Source organism: Lithobates pipiens, unplaced genomic scaffold (genome assembly GCF_037356315.1).
Source record: "Lithobates pipiens isolate NorthernLeopardFrog02 unplaced genomic scaffold, aLitPip1_a1.2 Scaffold_30, whole genome shotgun sequence".
Taxonomy (NCBI): Eukaryota; Metazoa; Chordata; class Amphibia; order Anura; family Ranidae; genus Lithobates; species Lithobates pipiens.
In genome coordinates, this window is record NW_027507791.1 from 62,980,908 (window position 1) to 63,002,529 (window position 21,622).

Here is a 21,622-nt window from a genome sequence, read left to right on the forward strand (position 1 = left end):
TGATATGTAAATAGAGGCAGCATTCATAGGTATATCATGACCCCCTGCAGTGAGGAGAAGATGTGCTGTAACCTATAGCAACCAGTGAGCAGTATTACTGTACAGCAATCTCTAGCAGCCAATCAACAAGCAGAAATGTGCTGTAACCTCTAGCAACTAATCAGTGAGCCTTAAGGAGTGCTGTAACCTCTAGCAACCAGTCAGTAAGCAGTAGTGATATGCTGTAACCTCTGGCAACCAATCGCTGCCTGATCTGATACAGTAAACTGATTTTAAGTCTAGCTGCTATTTATTGTATGTCTCAGAGAAGGTGGAGAGTGAAATTGCATGGGGGGAGGGGGGCCCTAAGAAAATTTTTGCCCAGGGTCCAATCAATATTAAAGACGGCCCTGGCTGCAGTTCTAATGCCCCGTACACACGAGAGGACTTATGTCCGACAGACTTCCAAAGGAGTTCCGCCGGAGTTCCGACGGAGTTCTGACAGACTTTTCGGCTGAACGGACTTGGCCACACACGATCACACTAAACTCCGACGGATTCGAACGTGATGACGTACGACCCGACTCGAATAAGGAAGTTCATAGCCAGTAGCCAATAGCTGCCCTAGCGTCGGTTTTAGTCCGTCGGAGTAGCATACACACGAGCGGAGTTTTCGAAGGGGACCGGGTCTGGCGGAGTTCCGTCGGGAAAATTTGAAGCATGCTTCATTTCTAAAGTCCGTCAGACTTTTGCGAAACTAAAGTCCGTTGCAGCCCACACACGATCGGATAGTCTGACGGACTCGGTCTGACGGACTTTGGATGTTGAAAAGTCCGCTCGTGTGTACGGGGCATTAAACCATATTTTAGTATTATTCCAGGAGAAACATCAAGGCTTCACAGTTCTCTCTTTTTCTAAACTCTTGAATTGTCCATGATAAGGTTGTCATTATATTAGCTAGAGCCCGTTTACAGCTAGAACCCAATGGGGTAAACAGAAAAAAAAATAAAAAAAATAAAAATAAACTGATAACACTATTGCTTTCTGTGATTATTGTCATCACATCCCAAGTTAATTGTACAAAAAAAGAGAAACAATCCCCCAGAGGAACGGGACTAATAAAATATTGTAATAATACTTGATATCAGTGCTTTCAGTCATTTATAGAGCACAAAATTTAAATGCATATAAAGCATTTAGAAAAATATAGCAAACAACATAATATAATACATAAAAATGGCTCAAACAAACGTCCAACCCAACAATCGTTTCAGGCAATCCTGCTCTTCTTCAGGAGTTTTATAGACCTTATATAGAATCCACTATCTAATAAAAAAAACATAACATTAGTGCTTCATTAATTACTATATACGTTATTCGATTATACAATTAACTGAATATTTTGCAGTCGGGAACATAAAAAGGGGGAGATACAAAAGTTTACATTACCAGAAAAAGATATGACTCCGTCTGATATTCCACATGACAAGCGATGATTCTAACATAGGCAACCAAATACTCCCCCAGCCCTGAACATCATCGAGACCCAGCAAGGGCCACACAATCAATCCACCGCAAACAGTCATAAAAGGCCAGTAGATATTCTATTGCAGGTATTTATATTACACATAACGTAGACACACACACACACACACACACACACACACACACACACACACACACCAATACATGCCCACGTGCACATACATGCACACATCCACAAGGACATACATATACTCATGTACACACACATATGGGAGAGGGAGTGAAGAAATATTAGCACCTGCATGGATATGTATAGTCCGATGGACAAGAGTATAGTCTGATGTTGTTCGCAGAGGTAATACCATATGCGATACAAAGGGTGTATTCGGCCGATTTGGGTAACTAGAGAAAATTATATCCAATTAAAACCAAAAGTATTATACCAGTGTACCAAAAAACCGAACTCGCAGTTAACAGCACAACAAACCAAACCACACTGTAATTGTACAACTATGTCTGTTTAGATCCACTGAGTGGATAGTGGGGGTGCCTGGCAGCGTGACACGCCGACAACAGCTGATCATATTATCAGCTGATCGACTTAAATAGAAAGTAGGAGTAATCGCGAATGTGCATCGTCTTATCAGCTGCTTGGCATAAAATAAGAGATGGGAGCACTTGTGCATGCGCATAGTGTCCAAGGCATAATGCCGTCCCCCGCAACGCACGGAGACAACCACATTGAACAGCCGTGTGCCGGCCAGTCGCCACCATAGCAACCCCGCAATCGCTCAAAAGTAAAGGCACACGCGTGTGCGCATAGTGACCAAAAGCATACTGCAATTGACACGGCGCACAGAGGTAAGCCAAATGAACAGGCACTCAACAATGTGCGCCGGCATTCCGCCACCATAACAACCAATAAACAGATGCCTACACCAACAAACCCCACCCCAGCATGGAACAGGGGAAGAGCATATAGTTTAATCCCAAGCCTAAACGCATTCTCAATCAATAAAGAGAAATCTATACCTAATCTAATTTTTACGGCGTCGGCGCATGTTTGATGCAGGCCAACGCTCCCTATGTTTGGGGGCTGCGCCTTTCTGTGTGGGGGGCCCCTTTAGCTCCAATTCTTCTGACTGTTACTGGCCCTTTTATCAGTAGGAACAGTATAGATTTATCTTTATTTATTGAGACTGTGTTTAGGCTTGGGATTAAACTACATGCTCTTCACCTGTTCCATGCTGGGGTGGGGTTTGTTGGTGTAGGCGTCTGTTTATGGGTTGTTATGGTGGCGGAATGCCGGTGCACATTGTTGAGTGCCTGTTGTTTATTTGGCTTACCTCTGTGCGCCGTGTCAATTGCAGTATGCTTTTGGTCACTATGCGCACGCCCTTTACTTTTGGGTGATTGTGGGGTTGCTATGGCAGCGACTGGCCGGTGTCCTGTCACATAGTGTCCCCGTCAGATAGTGTCTGCTGTGTACTGCGCATGCAGGACAAGCAGATTCCGAAAATAGCCGAAGATGAACTGCGCCTGTGCCGCGAGTCCAGGTTCTAGCCCCACCATCCAAGTGGACATAGAGTTAGAATAAAAAGAGCCGAGCGAAGCGAGGCCGTGCCCGAAGCGTGACGAGTGGCCCTCTAATATGTGCAGCACTATGTCCACTTGGATGGTGGGGCTTGTACCTGGACTGATCTGAATCTCCTTCTGCTCTGTACTGCGCAAGCGATACGCCTGCGCAGTTCAGAGTGGACACTTTTCGATGGCCGGACTGTATATGTCACAACACTGGCGCATGGCTGTTCAGTGTTCTTGTCTCCGTGCGTAGCAGGGATGGCATTACGCCTTGGACACTATGCGCATGCACGAGTGCTCCTATCTCTTATTTTAAGCTGAGCAGCTGATAATACGGTGCACATGCACGTTTGCTCCTACTTTCTATTTAAGCCGATCAGCTGATAATATGATCAGCTGTGGACGGTGTGTCACTCCGCCAGACGGCTCCACGATCCACTCAGTGGATCTAAACAGACATAGTTGTACAGGTACAGTGTGGTTTGGTTTGTTGCGCTGTTAACTGCGAGTTCGGGTTTTTTGGTACACTGGTATATTACTTTTGGTTCTAATTGGATATACTTTTCTCTAGTTACCCAAATTGGCCAAATACACCCTTTGTATCGCATATGGTATCACCCCTGCGAATAACATCAGACTATACTCTTGTCCATCGGACTATACATATCCATGCAGGTACTAATATTTCTTCACTCCCTCTCCCATGTGTGTGTGTACATGAATGTCCTTGTGGATGTGGAATGTGTGTATGTATGTGCACGTGGGCATGTATTGGTGTTTATATGTGTGTATGTGAGCATATGTATATATGTGTGTGTCTATATCTTCATCCTCCCCCCCCCCCCCCCTTTTTTTTTTTTTTTTACCTGCGATAGAATATCTACTGGCCTTTTATGACTGTTTGCGGTGGATCGATTGTGTGGCCCTTGCTGGGTCTCGATGATGTTCAGGGCTAGAGGAGTATTTGATATTCCACATGACAAGCGATGATTCTAACATAGGCAACCAGAGTCGTATATCTTTTTCTGGTAATGTAAACTTTTGTATATCGCCCTTTTTATGTTCCCGACTGTGAAATATTCTGTTAATTGTATAATCGAATAATGTATATAGTAATTAATGAAGCACTAATGTTGTGTTTTTTTTATTAGATAGTGGATTCTATATAAGGTCTATAAAACTCCTGAAGAAGGGTAGGATTGCCTGAAACGATCGTTGGGTTGGACGTTTGTTTGAGCCATTTTTATGTATTATATTATGCTGTTTGCTATATTTTTCTAAATGCTTTATATGGATTTAAATTTTGTACTCACTAAAATATTGTAATAATACTTGATATCAGTGCTTTCAGTCACTTATAAAGTCCCGTTCCTCTGGGGGATTGTTTCTCTCTTTGTACAATGCTGTAAACAGGGCTTTTACTATACTAGTAGTAGTAATAGTATGCATCATTTGTGCATTACTTTGAGATTTGTATGTAAATGTTTTACTGCTATACCTAATTGTTATATAATAGAACCATCTGCTTTTAATTTTTCTGTTTGGAAATTTCAATAAAAATTCTTTAATGATTAAAAAAAAAAAGTGAGGGGGCATCTTTGATTAGGGACACTTATCCCTTTCACACTGGGACGTTTTTCAGGCACTACAGTGCTAAAAATAGCACCTGAAAAAATCTGGCCCCTTTTACACTAGAGCGGTGCGCTAGCAGGAGAGTAAAAAAAAAGTCTTGCTAGCCGTATCTTTGGAGCAGTGAAGGAGCAGTATATTCACCGCTCCTAAACCGTTCCTACCTATTGAAATCAACACTTTTTCTGCCACTAATGGGGAATCAAACCGCCCGCTAGCGGCCGAATACTGCCGCTAAAATTACGGTAATGCAGCGCTAAAAATGGCACTGCTTTACCGCCGATGCCGCTCCCGCCCCAGTGTGAAAGGGGCCTTAGAGAAATTTCCTCTTCCTTGTTGTATCAAGACAAGTGTAGGGAAATCTCTCAAATGAGTCGTTGGATAGCAAAAGCATAAAACCTCTGAAAGTGATCGAAGATCTAAATTTTGCAGTATAGCAAGTGAGACCCCTTTCACACTGGGGCATTTTTCCGGCGCTTTAGCATTAAAAAAAAGCACATGTAAAGCTCCTGAAAGAAGCCTCATTTGCAATCCTAATGTGAAAGGCCGAGTGCTTTCACACTGAGGCGCTGCACTGGCAGGGCGTCAAAGTCCTGCAAGAAGCTTTAGGAGCGGAAATCAATGGAAAGCTCCTGCAAAGCGCCTTGGCAGCGGTGCTTTGAGGGTGCTTTTAACCCTTTATTCGGCCACTAGCGGGAGTTAAAAGTGCCCCGCTAGTGCTTGAAAAACACTGGTAAAGCGCCGCTTAAACTAGTGGCGCTTTACCAGTATTTTTTTGGGGACTGGCAGTGTGAAAGGGCTCTTAAAGCACTCGGGCTTTCACATTGGGATTGCAGATGAGGCTTCTTTAACTAGTTCCCGACCGCCAGGCGGCGCACCTATTGTGGCGGGAGGGCGTCATATGACGTCCTCCCGTTTAAACAGGGAATGCGCGCGCAGCCCTGTTTCTTTGGTGGCGAGCAGTGTCTCCGTGACACGTCGCCACCGAAGGGGTTGAACAGCCATTGGGTATGGCTGTTTACCACGTGATCAGCCGTGATGAAGTCACGGCCCATCAAAGTACCCGAGTACCTGTTGCAGCCCATCAGAGTACCCGAGTACCTGTTGCAGCCCATCGGAGTACCCGAGTACCTGTCGCAGCCCATCGGAGTACCCGAGTACCTGTCGCAGCCCATCGGAGTACCCGAGTACCTGTCGCAGCCCATCGGAGTACCCGAGTACCTGTCGCAGCCCATCGGAGTACCCAAGTACCTGTCGCAGCCCATCAGAGTACCCGAGCACCTGAGTACCTGTCACAGTTCATACGCGTACCCGAGTCATTTTGTGGGTAATTGCACTGTCCTGGTGCTCCAGGACCTTCAAAAGTGTGATAAGTAGGAATGAAATGAGATGTGTCATTTATGCTCCTAGAACGCCTGAACGTACTACTTCAATGTTCGGCCTCTCTATGTGATCAGGCTGTGTAAAAGCCCTACACATGTGGCATCGCCATACTCGGGAGGAGTAGCAGAATGTGTTTTGGGGTGTAATTTTTGCTATATACATGCTATGTGTTAGAAATATCATTTTTTTCCACATTTTCCAAAAACTTCTGGAAAAAAATTAACCATTCAAAAGACTCATTATGCCTCACAAATTATACGTTGGGGTGTTTGCTTTCCAAAATGGGGTCATTTTAAGGGAAATTCCATTGTCCTGGTACTCCAGTGTGTAATAGGTGGTTGAGAAATGAGATGCATCATTTTTGCTCGTAGAACGTCTGAAGGTACTACTTCAATGTTGGTTCTCTGTATATGGCCAGGCTGTGTAAAAGTCTCACACATGTGGTATCGCCATACTCGAGAAGAGTAGCAGAATGTATTTTAGGGTGTAATTTGTTGTATTCATATGCTGTGTGTGAGAAATAACCTGATATGACAATTTTGTAAAAAAAAAATATATATATATATTTAAAAAGAAATCATTCCTTTTGCAAAGAATTGTGGGAAAAAATGACAACTTAAAAAAACTCACCATGCTACTTACTTAATAGCTTGGAATTAGACATGTGCAAAAGGAAAAAATGTGTTTAGTTTCGTTTTAATTCGTTAATTCATTCATTTCGTTTAGTTATATTCGATAACTTCCTTAAATTCGTTTTCGGACTTCGTTTAGTTTTCTACCGAATTCGAAAAATCGGCCACATTCGAAAATATTTCAACCAAATTCGAAAATATTTCTACCGGATTCGAAATGATTTCAACATGATTCGACATTATTTCAACCACATTCAAAAATATTTTGTGACCCGACTTTAGGGCCATGTATCTCGGGGTCACTTGGTGCTAGAAACTCCAAATTTGGATATGTTGTAGTGTTAGTACTATTGTGTTTGCATATTTGAAGTTTCAAGTGACCCCGAGATATGTGGCCCCAAAATCGGGTCGCAAAATGTCATTCTCTGCTCTAATAACAACATTTTGCGACCCAAATTTGGGGCCACATATCTCGGGGTCACTTATAGCTAGAAACCCCAAATTTGGTATGCAAACACAATAATACTAGCACTACAAAATGTCCAAATTTGAAGTGTCTAGCACCAAGTGACCACGAGATACATGGCCCTAAATTCGGGTCACAAAATATTTTCGAATGTGGTTGAAATGTCGAATGCAGTTGAAATAATTTCAAATGCAGTTGAAATAATTTCGAATGCGGTTGAAATAATTTTGAATCATGTCGAATTCATTCGAATTCATTCGTTATATTTCTTTCGTATTCGTTGTAATTTGTTGTTTTTTTTATTCGGACATTCGGATGCAAAATTCGGCCGAATTTCGATTCGTTACGAAACGAATTGCACAAGCCTACTTGGAATGTCTACTTTCTAAAAAGGGGTAATTTGGGGGGTATTTGTACCTTCCTGACTTGTTAGAGCCGGTTAACAAAGGGGCAACACGACTTGGGGCGACTTAAAACACGACTTTAAGTTGCCCCAGGCCAGGCGACTTTTGCCATGGCCAATCAAAGAATGAGCTCTCAAGGGGGAACTCCACGCCAAATAAAAAAAAAATGGCGTGGGTTCTCCCTCCGAGAGCATACCAGCCCCTTAGGGCTGGTATGGATTTCAAGGGGAACCCCCTACGCCGAAAAAACGGCGTGAGGGTCCCCCCCAGATCCATACCAGACCTTTATCCGAGCACGCTACCCGGCCAGCCAGGAAAGGGGTGGGGACAAGCGAGCGCCCCCCCCCCTTGGGGACAAGGTGCCAGCCCCCCCACCCCAAAGCACCTTGTCCCCATGTTGATGAGGACAAGGGCCTCTTCCCGACAACCCTGGCCGTTGGTTGTCGGGGTCTGTGGGGGGCTTATCGGAATCCGTGAGCCCCCCTTTAATAAGGGGCCCCTGGATCCCGGCCCCCCACACTATGTGAATGAATATGGGGTACAATGTACCCCTACCCATGTGAAAAAAAAAAGAAGTAAAAAAACAAACAAAAACACAACACACAAGGGTTAAAATAGTTTATTGCACAGCTCCGGGGGTCTTCTCGCCGGACTCCTCCGCTATCTTCTACTAGCTCTTTTACTAATGGAGGAGCCCGGCTTACTACTTCGCCGCCCTCTTCTTCCGACTTCAGGGGCCTTGTCCCCCTCTTCGGTTCTTCTTGCCGGGTTACCGCGCCTTCTTCTAGCTCTTTTACAAGCAGTAGCCCGGTCTTCTGTCGCCGCTGCCTTCTGTTCTTCTTATTAAAGGGGGCTCACAGATTCCGATAAGCCCCCCGCCCGCAGACCCCGACAACCAACAGCCAGGGTTGTCGGAAAGAGGCCCTTGTCCTCATCAACATGGGGACAAGGTGCTTTGGGGTGGGGGGGCCGCGCTGCCCCCCTTCCCCAAGGCACCCCCCATGTTGAGGGCACACGGCCTGGTACAGCTCAGAAGGGGGGGTGCTCGCTTGTCCCCACCCCTTTCCTGGCTGGCCGGGTAGCGTGCTCGGATAAGGGTCTGGTATGGATCTTTGGGGGGACCCCCACACGTTTTTTTTCGGCGTAGGGGGTTCCCCTTGAAATCCATACCAGACCTAAGGGCCTGGTATGTCCTCGGAGGGGGAACCCACGCCAAATTTTATTTAATAAATTTGGCGTGGAGTTCCCTTTTGAGAGATGATAATTCTGTGAGAGTCACCTCCGTATAGACTGAGATCCGACTTGGAGGCGACCTCCATTGAAATCAATGGGTACCAGTCGGATAGAAGTAGTACAGGAACCTTTTCTGAAGTCTGAGCGACTTCAGTAGTGTGCATTAAGACGGCTCTCATTCACTTACATTGATTTTTACATGTAACGCGACTTAAGGCGACTTGGGGCGACCTGAAGTCGGATCTAAGTCGCCCCTGTGTAAACCGGCTCTTAGTGTCTCAAGAAATGAGATACACCTGATGTACTGAAGACCTGATCAGATGTGATCAGTTTTCAGTGATTGGTAAAAATAACCCACATTAGTGTATATTATTTGGTCTGCAAACTATGATGCCAAAGATATGTAGCAGTATAAATTTTGGTCAAAATTGATGAAGAAAAATTACTAATTAGCAAAAATGTATGACAGAAACAAAGAAAAAGGCATTTTTTCTCAAAATGTACATTTTATTTTATTCATAGCACAAAAAATTAAAAACCCACTAGTGATTAAATACCACTAAAAGAAAGCTCTATTTGTGTGGAAAAAAGGGCGCAAGTTTCATATGGGTACAGTGTTGCATGACTGAGTAATTGTCATTCAAATTGTGAGAGCACTGAAAATTGGTCTGGTCAGGAAGGGTGTATAAGTGCCCTGTATTGAGATGGTTAAGCGCTTTGTTTTTTTTTTTTAATGCTAAAGCCCCTGAAAAACACCTGAAAAAATGCCCCAGTGTGAAAGGGGTCTTAAGCCATACATCGAAATTATACTCAACACATACCCCCATCAACAAACACGGTGTTGATGTGGGAATTCCTCCTTCCTGGCCGTTGTCTTCTCCTGATGCTGGGGGGGTCGTGTTTAGCCACCCCCACTGGGAGAAGACTGTTATTGGCTATAGTAGCCACTACCAATAATCACAAGAGAATCCGGCAGGCTAGTTATACCCAAGTTAATCAACTTGGTGCATTCAGCCTACCCATTAATGGTTGGAATCTCGGCTAGTTTTTGCGGAACCAACCGAGATTCAAACCGTGTATGGCCAGCCTTACAGTTTTCCTCAGAACAGGAACTAGGTGTCCCTATTGGAAGATTCCCACTCAAAGGGAAACATTTTCACTCACTTCAATTCCTGTTGTCTCCCTAATGGGATAAAAACACAAAAACAGGGTTCCATACTCTATGCAGACCTAAAAAAAAAGGGCTTTAGATAAAATATTATTATAGAAACAATGTGACTGTTCTGTGACCATTATAGATGAATTCAGCCTGCAACATGTTAATATGGTCACTGCACTCCTTGCTGAATTATATTATCTTTATCCTTTTTTAGCTCACACGGTATTTCATACTCTGACCTCCCCATCATGATTCATCTGCAACTGTTCTATTATGAGCTTTATAATGGAGTACAAATCCATTTGGGTCACTCCAGTTTTGCAGGTTGCATAGATTGTATATTGACTTGTTTCCTTTGTATTCTGAGTGTTGTCACACTTCTTTTTCTGTTCACATCTGGTCTTCTGCTTTCATAATATAATAAGAGTATAAGTACAGCTAGGGGCACTGTTAAATAATGCCTACGCTACTCAGTTCTTACAGAAGCAGGGCATGGTTTATGGAAGACGCCATGTCTTTCTGTAGGCTGAAATATTTCTAGGCAGCCATTAGACTTGAAATCTATTTTAACCACTTGCTTACTGGGCACTTAAACCCCCCTCCTATCCATACCAATTTTCAGCGCTGATGCACTTTGAATGACAATTGCGCGGTTATACAACACTGTACACAAATGAAATTTTTAGCATCCCCCCCCCCCCCCCCCAAATAAAGCTTTCTTTTGGTGGTATTTGATCACCTGTGCGATTTTATTTTGTTATAAAATTTTTAAAACGGGTAATTTTTGTCAGTCATTGATGTACGCTGATGAGGCGGCACTGATGGGCACCGATAGGTGGCAGTGATATGCACTGATCGGTTACACTGATAGGCAGCACTTCTAAGTGGCAGTGATTGGAACCACTTGTGGGCACTGTTAGATGGCATAAATGAGGCATAATTGCCCCTTTATTTTTGGGACTGATGTTCCTTTTAAGAAGAGCCGGTGATCTGCTTTTTTTTTTCTCCTCTGCTGTCAGCGTGAAGAGAAAAAAAAAATCACTGAGCTTTTGTTTTGATCATGTGATCAGCTGTCATTGGCTGACAGCTGATCACATGGTAAGGGGCCGGGACCGGCCCCTTACTCGGATCGGTGATCGCCCGAGTCTCATCGACTCTGATCGCAGCGTGCACAGGAGAGGCCGTCATATGAAGGCCTCCTGGCAATTCAGGTCCATGCTGTGGCCATCATTCGGCCATAGCACGGACGTCAAGTGGTTAAAAATCTAAAGTGAAAAGTTAACTAGATAACATTGAAGCTGGCCATACACTAGGAGTCATTCACCTGGTTCATGAGGACGTATGACCCGGGGTATGCTGGGTTAATGATGTCATAAGGAAGTGGGTCACATAGTGACATTGGGTGGTCCTGCCCCTTAAAGGCTGAGCTATAATTTAGTGTGCAAGATGTAGGGGTACTTATGTACCGCATAGGTAAACGTTTTTTATTTTTTGATTGGGCTGGCGTCCATTATGATTACTTACACTGTCATTTTTATTCTTAGTGAACAAGTAGGGGTACTATGTACCGCATACTCATTCACATTTGGGAGGGGGTGTAATTCGGGAGGGGAGAAAGTGTAATCTGGAGGGTCCAAGGTGCTGGGGGGAGGGGAGTCTACCCCCAAACAAAGCAACCCCCACATATTGAGGGCATGTGGGCTGGTATGGTTCAGGAGGGGCATGCTTACTGCCCCCACATTTTCTTGGCCTGCTAGGCTGCTGCTCTGATAAGGGTCAGGTATAGATTGGGGGGCACACTTTTTTATATTTTGGCATGGGGTACCCCCTTTATAATCCATACTAGACCTGTTATGGATTGGGGGAGGCACCACAGTTTTTTTTTTTTTTTTATGTAAGGCTGGCACTTCTTCTGTTTACATTCTACGGTCAGCAGTGAATCCCACTGACCTTAGAAGAATCATGGCTGTCAAGCATGCAGTGATCGCCCACTCATCAACAGCCAGCTAAAATGAAACACATTCCTGCCTGGACTACTTATTTTAATGCATACATTTATTTTTTTATTTCCTTCAGTGAATTGACTTAAAAGCAAAAACTCATGATGAATGCTATTTTATGTGATATTTGAGATAAATACTGCATAAGGGGAAAGTAAAATACATTTTTTAGCATTGAATAGGATATCTGGGAAAAGTGTGTCGGATCACCTAAATACTGCATGCGATTTTCTTTAGTGAATAGAGCCCAGGGGGTTAGGGGGTGTTCAAGGCTCATTGATGCACGTGGGAAGCAAAGGCTGGAATGATGTAGTTCAATCCAACTGAACAGTTACTGTAGCTAAAGGTTTTTTTTTTTAATGAAAATTAATGCTGGTTCCTATAGAAAGGTGTCGGAACACACAGTGTAGTGTAGTTTGTGTGTGGGGCTGCATAGCAGACCAGTCATGGTGCTCTTGTGACCTGTGTCCAAGCCAAAAGTGGCTACAGTTGCCACATGAGCATCAGAACTGAACCTGGAGCAATGAAAGAAGGTGGCCTGGTCTGATAAATTCAAGAATGGTTGAGGAACATAGCGAGTTTGAGGTGTTGACTTGGCCTTCAAATTCTCTAGCTCTCAATCCAATTGAGCATCTGTGGAATATGTTGGAGAAAAAAAAAGTACAATCCAAGGAGGCTCCACCTTGCATTTAAACGATCTGCTACTGATGACTTGGTGCCAGATACCACATGGTACACTTCAGAGGTCTAGTGGAGTCCATGCCTCAATGGGTTTTATTAATAAAAATATATATACACAGTATCTCACAAAAGTGAGTACACCCCTCACATTTTTGTATTTTTTTTTTCTTTTCATGCAACACTGAAGAAATTACACTTTGTTATACAAGCTTTACATTGCAATGTAAATATGCTGCCCCCTCAAAGTAACTCAACACACAGCCATTAAAGTCTAAACCGCTGGCAACAAAAGTGAGAACACCCCTAAGTGAAAATGTCCAAATTGGGTCCAATTAGCCATTTTCCCTCCCCAGTTATATTATATATTATATATATATATATATACATATATACATACACACACACACACACACCAACAAGGTATATGCTGTTCATCCCTTGTGCTAGAGAATTTAGAAAAACAAAACTTTTTTTTTTGAGCTCTCAATGAACGATCACTGCGCTGTTTAGCAGTGTGGTAGTACATTGATTCTCCCGGTCAGTGCGAAACTGGCATCAGCGATTGCTGGTGCAATGCTTTCCAAGCCCAGAAAACAAAAAAGGAAATGCACATTTTAGCTGCAAAAAAAACTTGCATTCAGTGGGTGAACTTATCTGTTAACCACTTGACCACTGGGCACTTAAACCCCCCTCCTGCCCAGACCAATTTTCAGCTTTCGGTGCTCTAACACTTTGACAATTACTCAGTCAACACTGTACCCAAATAAATTTTGTCCTTTTTTTTCTCCCACAAATAGCCCTTTCTTTTGGTGGCATTTGATTACCCCTGGATTTTTTGCGCTATAAATGAAAAAAGAAAAATGCATTTTCTTGGTTTCTGTGATAAAATTTTGCAAATTATTAACTTTTCTTCATAAATTTTGGCCATAATTTATACTGCTACATATCTTTGGTAAAAATAACCCAAATTAACTTTCACAAAGACCAACTAATATCCACTAGAGAGTCTACAAGCTGTGGTGCAAACCATACAAAATTGATGAAGTACTGGTAGCCTATCTAATTTTTTGCGACCCGAACAAGCCAGGAAAGTACAAATACCCCCCAAATGACCCCTTTTTTGAAAGTAAACATTCCAAGATATTTAGTAAGAGGCATGGTGAGGTTTTTGATGATGTAATTTTTTCCCCACAATTCTTTGCAAAATGAGGATTTATTTAAAAAAATTTCCCACAAAATTGTCATTGTAATAGGTTATTTCTCTCACGTGGCATGTGTATACCACAAATAATGCCCCAAAATAAATTCTGCTACTCCTGAGTATTACGATACCACATGTGTGCGACTTTTCCACAGCCTGGCCACTCAGAGAGGCCCAGCATGCAGGAAGCGCCATCACGTGTTCTAGGAGCATAAATTACACATAACTTGTTGACTACCTATTACACTTTTGAAGGCCCTGGAGCACCAGGACAATGACACGTGACACCGACGTGGCACTGATGACAGGTGGCCACTTTATTTTCGGGTTTTTTTTTCACAGCAGTTCATGTCTCTCTCCTCACACACTGTGTGAGGAGGGAGAGCCGGTGATGAGAGATGATCTCATATGTTTACATATGAGATCATCTCTCATTGGGCACGTCGATCGTGCTGTAAACGGCCGCTGTGATTGGCCGTTTACAGCGATCTGTGACTGGCTGTGTCCAAGGGACATGGCCAGCACAGAACTTCCCCGATGCGCACCCGCGGCGGCACGCAGAGGGGAAGTAAACAGGAGGACGTCCAAGGAAGCCCTCCTGGCAGTTGGCTACAGCGCAGACGCTGTCTTTTGGCTATAGCGCGGGCGCGAAGTGGTTAAAATAATACCTGCCGTTTTGGTCATTCAGGCACTTCCTGGTAAAGGGTGCTATGTCCCAGTCTCCTAAATGTATTCCTGTCGCATGGCATGCGGATGGAGATCATGAGTGGGTGTACATTGCATTTTACACACACAGTCATCACCATCAGGAAACCCACCCGAATAATGCCATTCATTAATCTCTGGAGTGCAAGTAGAGTGAAAAGTGGAAGCAGCACCAATATACAAAATTGTGTATACAAATGTTATCCACAAAAAAAAAAAAAAATGCAGCAGTTGGCTATGCTACACACATTGTTTTAGCAAATGGAACATAATTCAGCAGTTGTTTGCACTGACAGGAAACATGTGGCTGTCATTAAGGACTGCTTTGTAAAGATGCTAGATGTCCATCTATCCCCTGGCTACATTACTTTCACATCATGGGCCCCAAAACGTGCATGGAATGTGAAGTCAGAGCCCTGATTTTCTTGCTCTAAAAGTACCCAACAAAAATGTAGTATATTGCAGCTGATCAGTCCTTAGATTTGGTTGCAGTATTTTTCTTATTCAATTGTGGTTACTAGCAGAACCACCAATTCCTATCATAGGGGGGCAACACTTTACTGTACATCTACAAAGATGGCTGGAAACAATCACAGTGCGGCACAGGAAATTACCCTACCAACCCCTACCAACCAACAATTATCCTGGCTCCAGTATGTGGTAAACAGTTTGTCCTCAGGAGCACCTTCTTAAATTGACAGGACTAAAGTGTTATGTATATAAAAAGACACCTGTCCACAGATATTCTCTTCCATTTAAACCTCACCATCATGGGCAAGACCAAAGAGCTGTCAAAAGGATGTCAGGGGACAAGATTGTAGACCTACACAAGGCCGGAATGGGCTACAAGATCATCAGCAAAAGCTTGGTGAGAAGGAGACAACTGTTGATTTTGTATTTCTTCTATTTGTGAATAAATCGTTCCATCAATTGCCCCTCGGTCTGGAACTCCATGCAATACTTTGCCTCATGGGGTAAGGAAGATCAGGAGAAAAGTGATGGATCAGCCCAAAACTACAGGGGAGAAGCTTGTGAATAATCTCAAGGCATTTGTTTGGTGACTGTGATCCCAAACCATTGGTAACACAATACTCCGCCATGAATTGAAATCCTGCAGCGCCTGCATGGTCCCCTCCTCAAGAAGGCACATGTACAGACCCGTCTGAAGTTTGAATCACTTAGATGTTCATTGGCAGAGAAGGATTGGGAGAAAGTGCTGTGGTCAGATGAGACCAAGATTTAGCTCTTTGGCATTAACTGAAATTGCTGTGTTAGGGTCATAGTCAGCATTGTTCTTCCTTCAAAGAACAGCCAAGCACAGAAGTGGAAACCTGATGCTTTAGGTCTGATTCTCTGCTAAAGGTACAGGCTGACGTTACTGCATTGAGGGGGTCAAGTATTGTAAAATCTTGGATGAGAACTTTCTTCCCTCAGCCAGAACACTAAAAATGGGTCATGGATGTGTTTTCCAGCAGGGCAACAAAGGGGTGGCTCAAGGAGCAGCACAATAATGCAGAGCTTCTGCCCCCCCCCCCCCCCCCCCCCTCACAAAATTAAGAGTCAGCAGCTATAAATGCTGTAGCTGCTGACTTTTATTGACACTTACTTGACCAGGTGTCCTGCGAGGTCGGCATGCCAGCCAGTTTAATTGCCTCTCAAATGCTGCAACTGTCATTCCTTGTAAGGGAAACTGGCACAGCTGGTTCCCCTCTGCGCATGCACGTTGCACTTTCTGAACAGCCCGGCGACGGGGGAAGGAGGAGGAGGGCCAAACTTCCTGTGGTGAGGTCTCCTGGGAGTGTCTGTCAAAAACACATACCTGCTCCCTTTGAAAAAGGTGCCAAATGTGGCACTGGAGCGCAGCATGCTTCAGGTATGCACAGTAGCGACCGGGGATATGAAGCTGCAAGGCTTCACTACCGGGTTCCTTTACAGGCAATGGCGACGGCAGCACCCGACAGCTGATGGAGACATTGCCTGGGGTGCCGACATCGATAGATTCCAGGACAGGCAAGTGTCCTAATATTAAAAGTTGGCAGCTACAGTATGTGTAGCTGCTAACGTTTAATTTTTTGGAGAGGGAGGGGCGGGGCGGGACAACGCTTTAAGGATTCAGAGAAGATCTGTAAAGAAGAGTGGACTAAAATCCCTCCTGAGATGTGTACAAACCTGGTCACCAACTACAAGAAACATCTTACGTCTGTGTTTGCCATCAAGGGTTTCTTCACTAAGTACGAAGTAGTGTTTTGCTTGGGGAACAAATACTTATTTTACTCACTGAACTGCAACTCAATTTATAACATTTCTATCATGTGTTTTTTCTGGATTGTTGGTTGATATTCTGTCTCAAACATTAAAAATACACCTTTGATAAAAATTATAGACCCTTCATTTCTTTTTAAGTGGACAAACTTACAACATTTGCAGGGGATAAAATAATTATTTTCCCAACTGTAATTAAACTTGTTCAGCTATACTATTCATATGAAAAGAATGAAGGGTTAAAGCACAGGCTGATGCCTGTGCTTAACCCTTCATATGATGGCTGTAACGTGAAACTGATCCGTCAGTAGGGATGAGCCGAACACCCCCCGGTTCGGTTCGCACCAGAACTTTCGAACGGACCCCAAATTCGTACGAACGAGTCCCATAGACTTCAATGGGGTTCTAACGTTCGAAATTAAAAGTGTTAATTTTAACGGCTAATATGCAAGATACTGTCCTAAAAAGGGTTTGGGGACCTGGCTCCTGCCCCAGGGGCCATGGGTCACTGCAAAAAAAACGTTTAAAAACGGACGTTTTGGCGGGAGCACTGATTTTAATGACGATTAAAATGAAAAAAAAATGTGAAATATTCCTTTAAATATGGTGCCTGGGGGGTGTCTGTAGTATGCCTGTGAAGTGCCACGTGCACAAAATGACATTTAACAGAAATAACGTCATTTAAAGCTGCTTGCGGTTTTAATGTTATATCTGGTTCCTGCAATATGGTTGAAAATCATTGAGAAAAATGGCATGGGTAGCCCTCCCTGCCCATTACCAGCCCCTTTGGGTCTTGTACGCATATTAAGGGGAACCCCATACCCATATTAAAAAAAAGGAAATGCGTGTGGCCCCCAGGCCCTATATACTCAGAACAGCAGTATACAGGCGGTGCAAACAAGACAGGGACTGTGTAGGTTTGTTGTGTTATGTTGAATCTGTAATTTTCAACTGGTACATTTTTAAAGTGTAGCTCCAGTCAAAAAAACCATTTTTAAGCTTTTTGGAAAACACCCCTGTATAATTTGTTTTGCCGTCCGTCTTTTTCAGAGCATGCACAATCTCCTAACACTGACTGAGAGCTCTATTTAAAACGAGCAAGATATTTAGCTAGATAGGTGGATATAGCGGTGTATACTGCGTTCAGAGCACGCAGACAGCATGCACAATCTCCTAACACTGACTGACAGCTCTATTATAAAAGATAGATACATCGCTAGATATATAGGTGAATATAGCGGTGTATACTGCGGTCAGGGCACGCAGACAACAACCACTACAGAAGAGCAAGAACGAAAAATCGGCCGATAACGATCGGTGTATACTGTGTTGAAGGTACACAGAACACCCATTAACTGCTACAGATGCCAACACACTACACAAGGCCGCCGCGCTGGCGGCCTTATGTAGTGTGGGGCATGTACTACACAGCCTGAGCTATGATTGTGGCCAATCATGGCTCTCCTCGCTGCCGACACTGTGATTAGCCAAGCATGCGGGGTCACAGTGCATGCTTGGCCAATCATGAGCCAGCAATGCACTGCGCCATCGCAGTGCATTGTGGGCCGTGAGCGCCACACGAATTTGGTGCGAACGGCCCATAACGTTCGGAATTCGCCGAACGGGCGAACAGCCGATGTTCGAGTTGAACTTATGTTCGACTCGAACACGAAACTCATCCCTGTCAGCTATATAGCTGACAATTACTCGGCGCAGTTACCTCCAACCACACACACCTTTGTTTCACTCTTACTGGGACCACATCAAAGGGCTTCAAAATAGCAGGCAGGAAGAGATAGAAGAACATTCATTCCTTGATCTCCTCTGCTTGGAATGAAACCGAAAGACTATTTAGTCACTTCTGGTTTCAGAGCAGTCATTCTCTGGCTAATACAGCCAAGGAAGCATTGAAGCGAGCTAATCTCTGCTTGGTTACATGCTTTGGAGGGGAGATGAGGCATTGCGGTCTATCAGACCCCCAATGTTTTCACAAACAGTAACAGGGGTTAACATTGTTAACCCCCTTGTGATAGCAATACATTTATATAATAATGTCAAAAAATAATAGGCAACCCCCGTTGTCATGCACACACATGCCCCTGGTGTATATAAGCTGCAATTGCACTACACATGAAGTATACCCATGAATGCTAAAGTGAGAGCAACATATCTAGCTCTAGAGCTCACAGTTACTCTAAACCAATGAGCGGTAAAGGCTTATAAAGTGTCACCTATGGAGATTTTTGGGTACTGTAGTTCTTTGCAAGATCACAGCACATGCAACTTTAATGGACTTAACACATTTGGTATCCATTTACTCAGTGCAGCCCCATTTTTGATATTTTACCAAAAATTGGGCATTATAGTGATCCGTCCACTAAAATGTATTTTATTATTAGGTTTTTCCTGAAAATATAGGTTTAATAAAACAGTTGTTGCAATTAACTATCTTTTTATTCTACAGATCCTCTGCTTTCAGGTAATATACATCCTGGGTGTTTTAGTAATTTTATAGCAAAGAATGCAGATTTTTATATGTGTGCAAAAAATGAAATTGCTCTAGTGCCAAAGTGGTTAAAGCCAAACTCCTTTTGAAATTTTTTAGCACTTAATTTTCTTACTATCGCATACAGTGCTGCAGCCATTGAAAAAAACACTACATACAATTATGTAAAAAAAAGTCCACTGATTACTGTAAATACTGTGGCCACCAAGGCTGCTCCTTGGGTTACTGCTCTTGTAACACACTTGCTGTCATTCTGTATTTACAAACGACAATGTAATTATGTCACCGTTTGAGATCCTGCATTCGCCCATTGCAGCAGACTTAGTTTACACACCCCACTAATGTGATCAAATCTAGGTTTATAGGCAAGGATACTTTATAATCTGTCCCACCAACTATGACATAATACCATGAATGACAGGCCAGGATACTCCTTTTCTGTCATGCTCATTTAAGACTGCCACAATAGGTTGGCGAGTTATGAAAAATTAACTCTGTGACATATAGTTCCCATGGCATGTTTGGAATTGTAGTTTCATCAAGTGGCACAGCACAGGGAGAGGAAGTGATGTAGGTACTTCCTAAATACCACCTCTGGGAACCTGGGTGTAGTTATGCCATCGCTATATGAGCAATGACATTTCAAACTTTCCAAAGGTACTCTACTTTCCTAAGAGACCATTAAGTTTTAACAAAAACAATTATAAAATGTACGAAGTGACAGGACTTTATGGTCAACAGTCACAATCTTCTGGAGTTCAGCTTTATCAGACCTAAATAAACATGCAAAGAAAGGGGTACCTTTTTTCTGATGCTTTGGGTCTGGATGGACCTTTCCCTCAGTGTGCACCTCACTGGTCAGTGGCATCCAATTAACCTTTGATAGCCTGAGCATGGACCCTCGAACATTTGTCATAGGAGCAAATAAAAAGATATTGTTCATGTTTAAATGCACTTTTAAAAAGCTGCTCTAAGACTTCACCATGCAGGAAACGCATAGAATGGAGTATTTTCACCAATGTTCTGCAGACCACCTCTGCACTTCAATTCCAAGATATGAGATAAAGTTTAGCTAAATAGTGGGGGGAAATACACAAATACTATGTTGGGTTTATGCAGTACAGAACAAAGACAAAAGATAAAGAATAAATTACAAAGGTCATAAGAAGTTTATTAAATGAATACCCGTCAAACTAATTTTCATTTTTGTTTGTGGAACATTATTTTACAGAATATATTAGAATCCCTTTTTTCTTTTTCTTTTTTAAGATACGGCTTGAAACATGAATGACCTTCAAATCCCTTTTTCAATGTCTTGCGATTTGCATAATGGTTTACAAAGTGAACAATAAAACCCCTCAAATATAGCTGTACAACACTTAATAAGCCAGAAATCGTCAGTATAAAAAGCAAATTGCTCTGTACAACATAGGAATATAGATGACTTGATTCTGAGAACTGTGCTAAATTTACATAGTAATTACCATTTAAAATTTTACAATAAAAAAATGGTAAAATAAAATGGTGGATAAAAACCACAGTCATGAAATAAAATTCCTAATCGCAAACACTGAGAAGGAAAACACAAAACGGGTTTATTTAATAAAATTCAAAGAACAGTGCGCAATCGGAATTGATTTTTGTGTCTTGGCACGCTACTGCTCTTTGTACTGCAATTAAACAAACTCTGTTATTGCGTTATCTAAAAAGTAATTAAAATGGCTATATCCTTATGAACCATCACCAGTTACACTGCAATATAAAGTTACTATGTGCATGCAAATCTTTGCCCCCCATGTAAAATTTGCTGGAGCAACCTTAGTACCCTCCCCAGATGAAAGCAACCCTGCAGTTTTGTACAAAAAAATAAAATAAAACACCACACATCAACAATGATGGTGTAACAACTGAGATAACCGGATCACATGGGCTGCTGGTATGTCACACTGGAGACTGCACATACAACATTGGAATGTCATTTGAAGTGCATATGAACCCCATTTAGGTTGGTGGAGGCCCATTGGTATACCTCAGCATTGGGTAAAAGGAGCGGGCAAAGTTATTGGCTTGGGCACAGCTGTAGTCCTCCTCTGAGAAGGGAATCATGCAGGCGAGGAGGAGCAGGAGGAGAAGTAGAAGCTGGAGAGGAAGGGCAGCACGTAATACACGGTAGAAGAACGATCGCCTTTTCGAGGTTTCCTGGACTGTGGCAGCGGGTGCCTGGTTTCTGTAAGAATAAATAAAATGTATAGGGTAAAGGACATGCTGGGACTTGGAATCTTAGGTTTTTAGCACTGAATTATATATTAAATTTAT

General features: G+C 43.0%; 1 protein-coding gene across 4 annotated transcripts in view; it reads right to left on the minus strand.

Moving 5' to 3' along the window:
* Nucleotides 1-20,452: 20,452 nt before the first annotated feature.
* The window catches only part of SYNE2 (spectrin repeat containing nuclear envelope protein 2), a 529,925-nt gene continuing 528,755 nt past the window's right edge, over nt 20,453-21,622 (minus strand). For all 4 annotated transcript variants that reach the window (XM_077464352.1, XM_077464354.1, XM_077464353.1 and 1 more), the window contains one exon: nt 20,453-21,533. In XM_077464352.1, the coding sequence (XP_077320478.1) occupies nt 21,308-21,533 (226 nt within the window). In that variant the 3' untranslated portion in view covers nt 20,453-21,307. The remainder of the gene's footprint in view (nt 21,534-21,622) is intronic.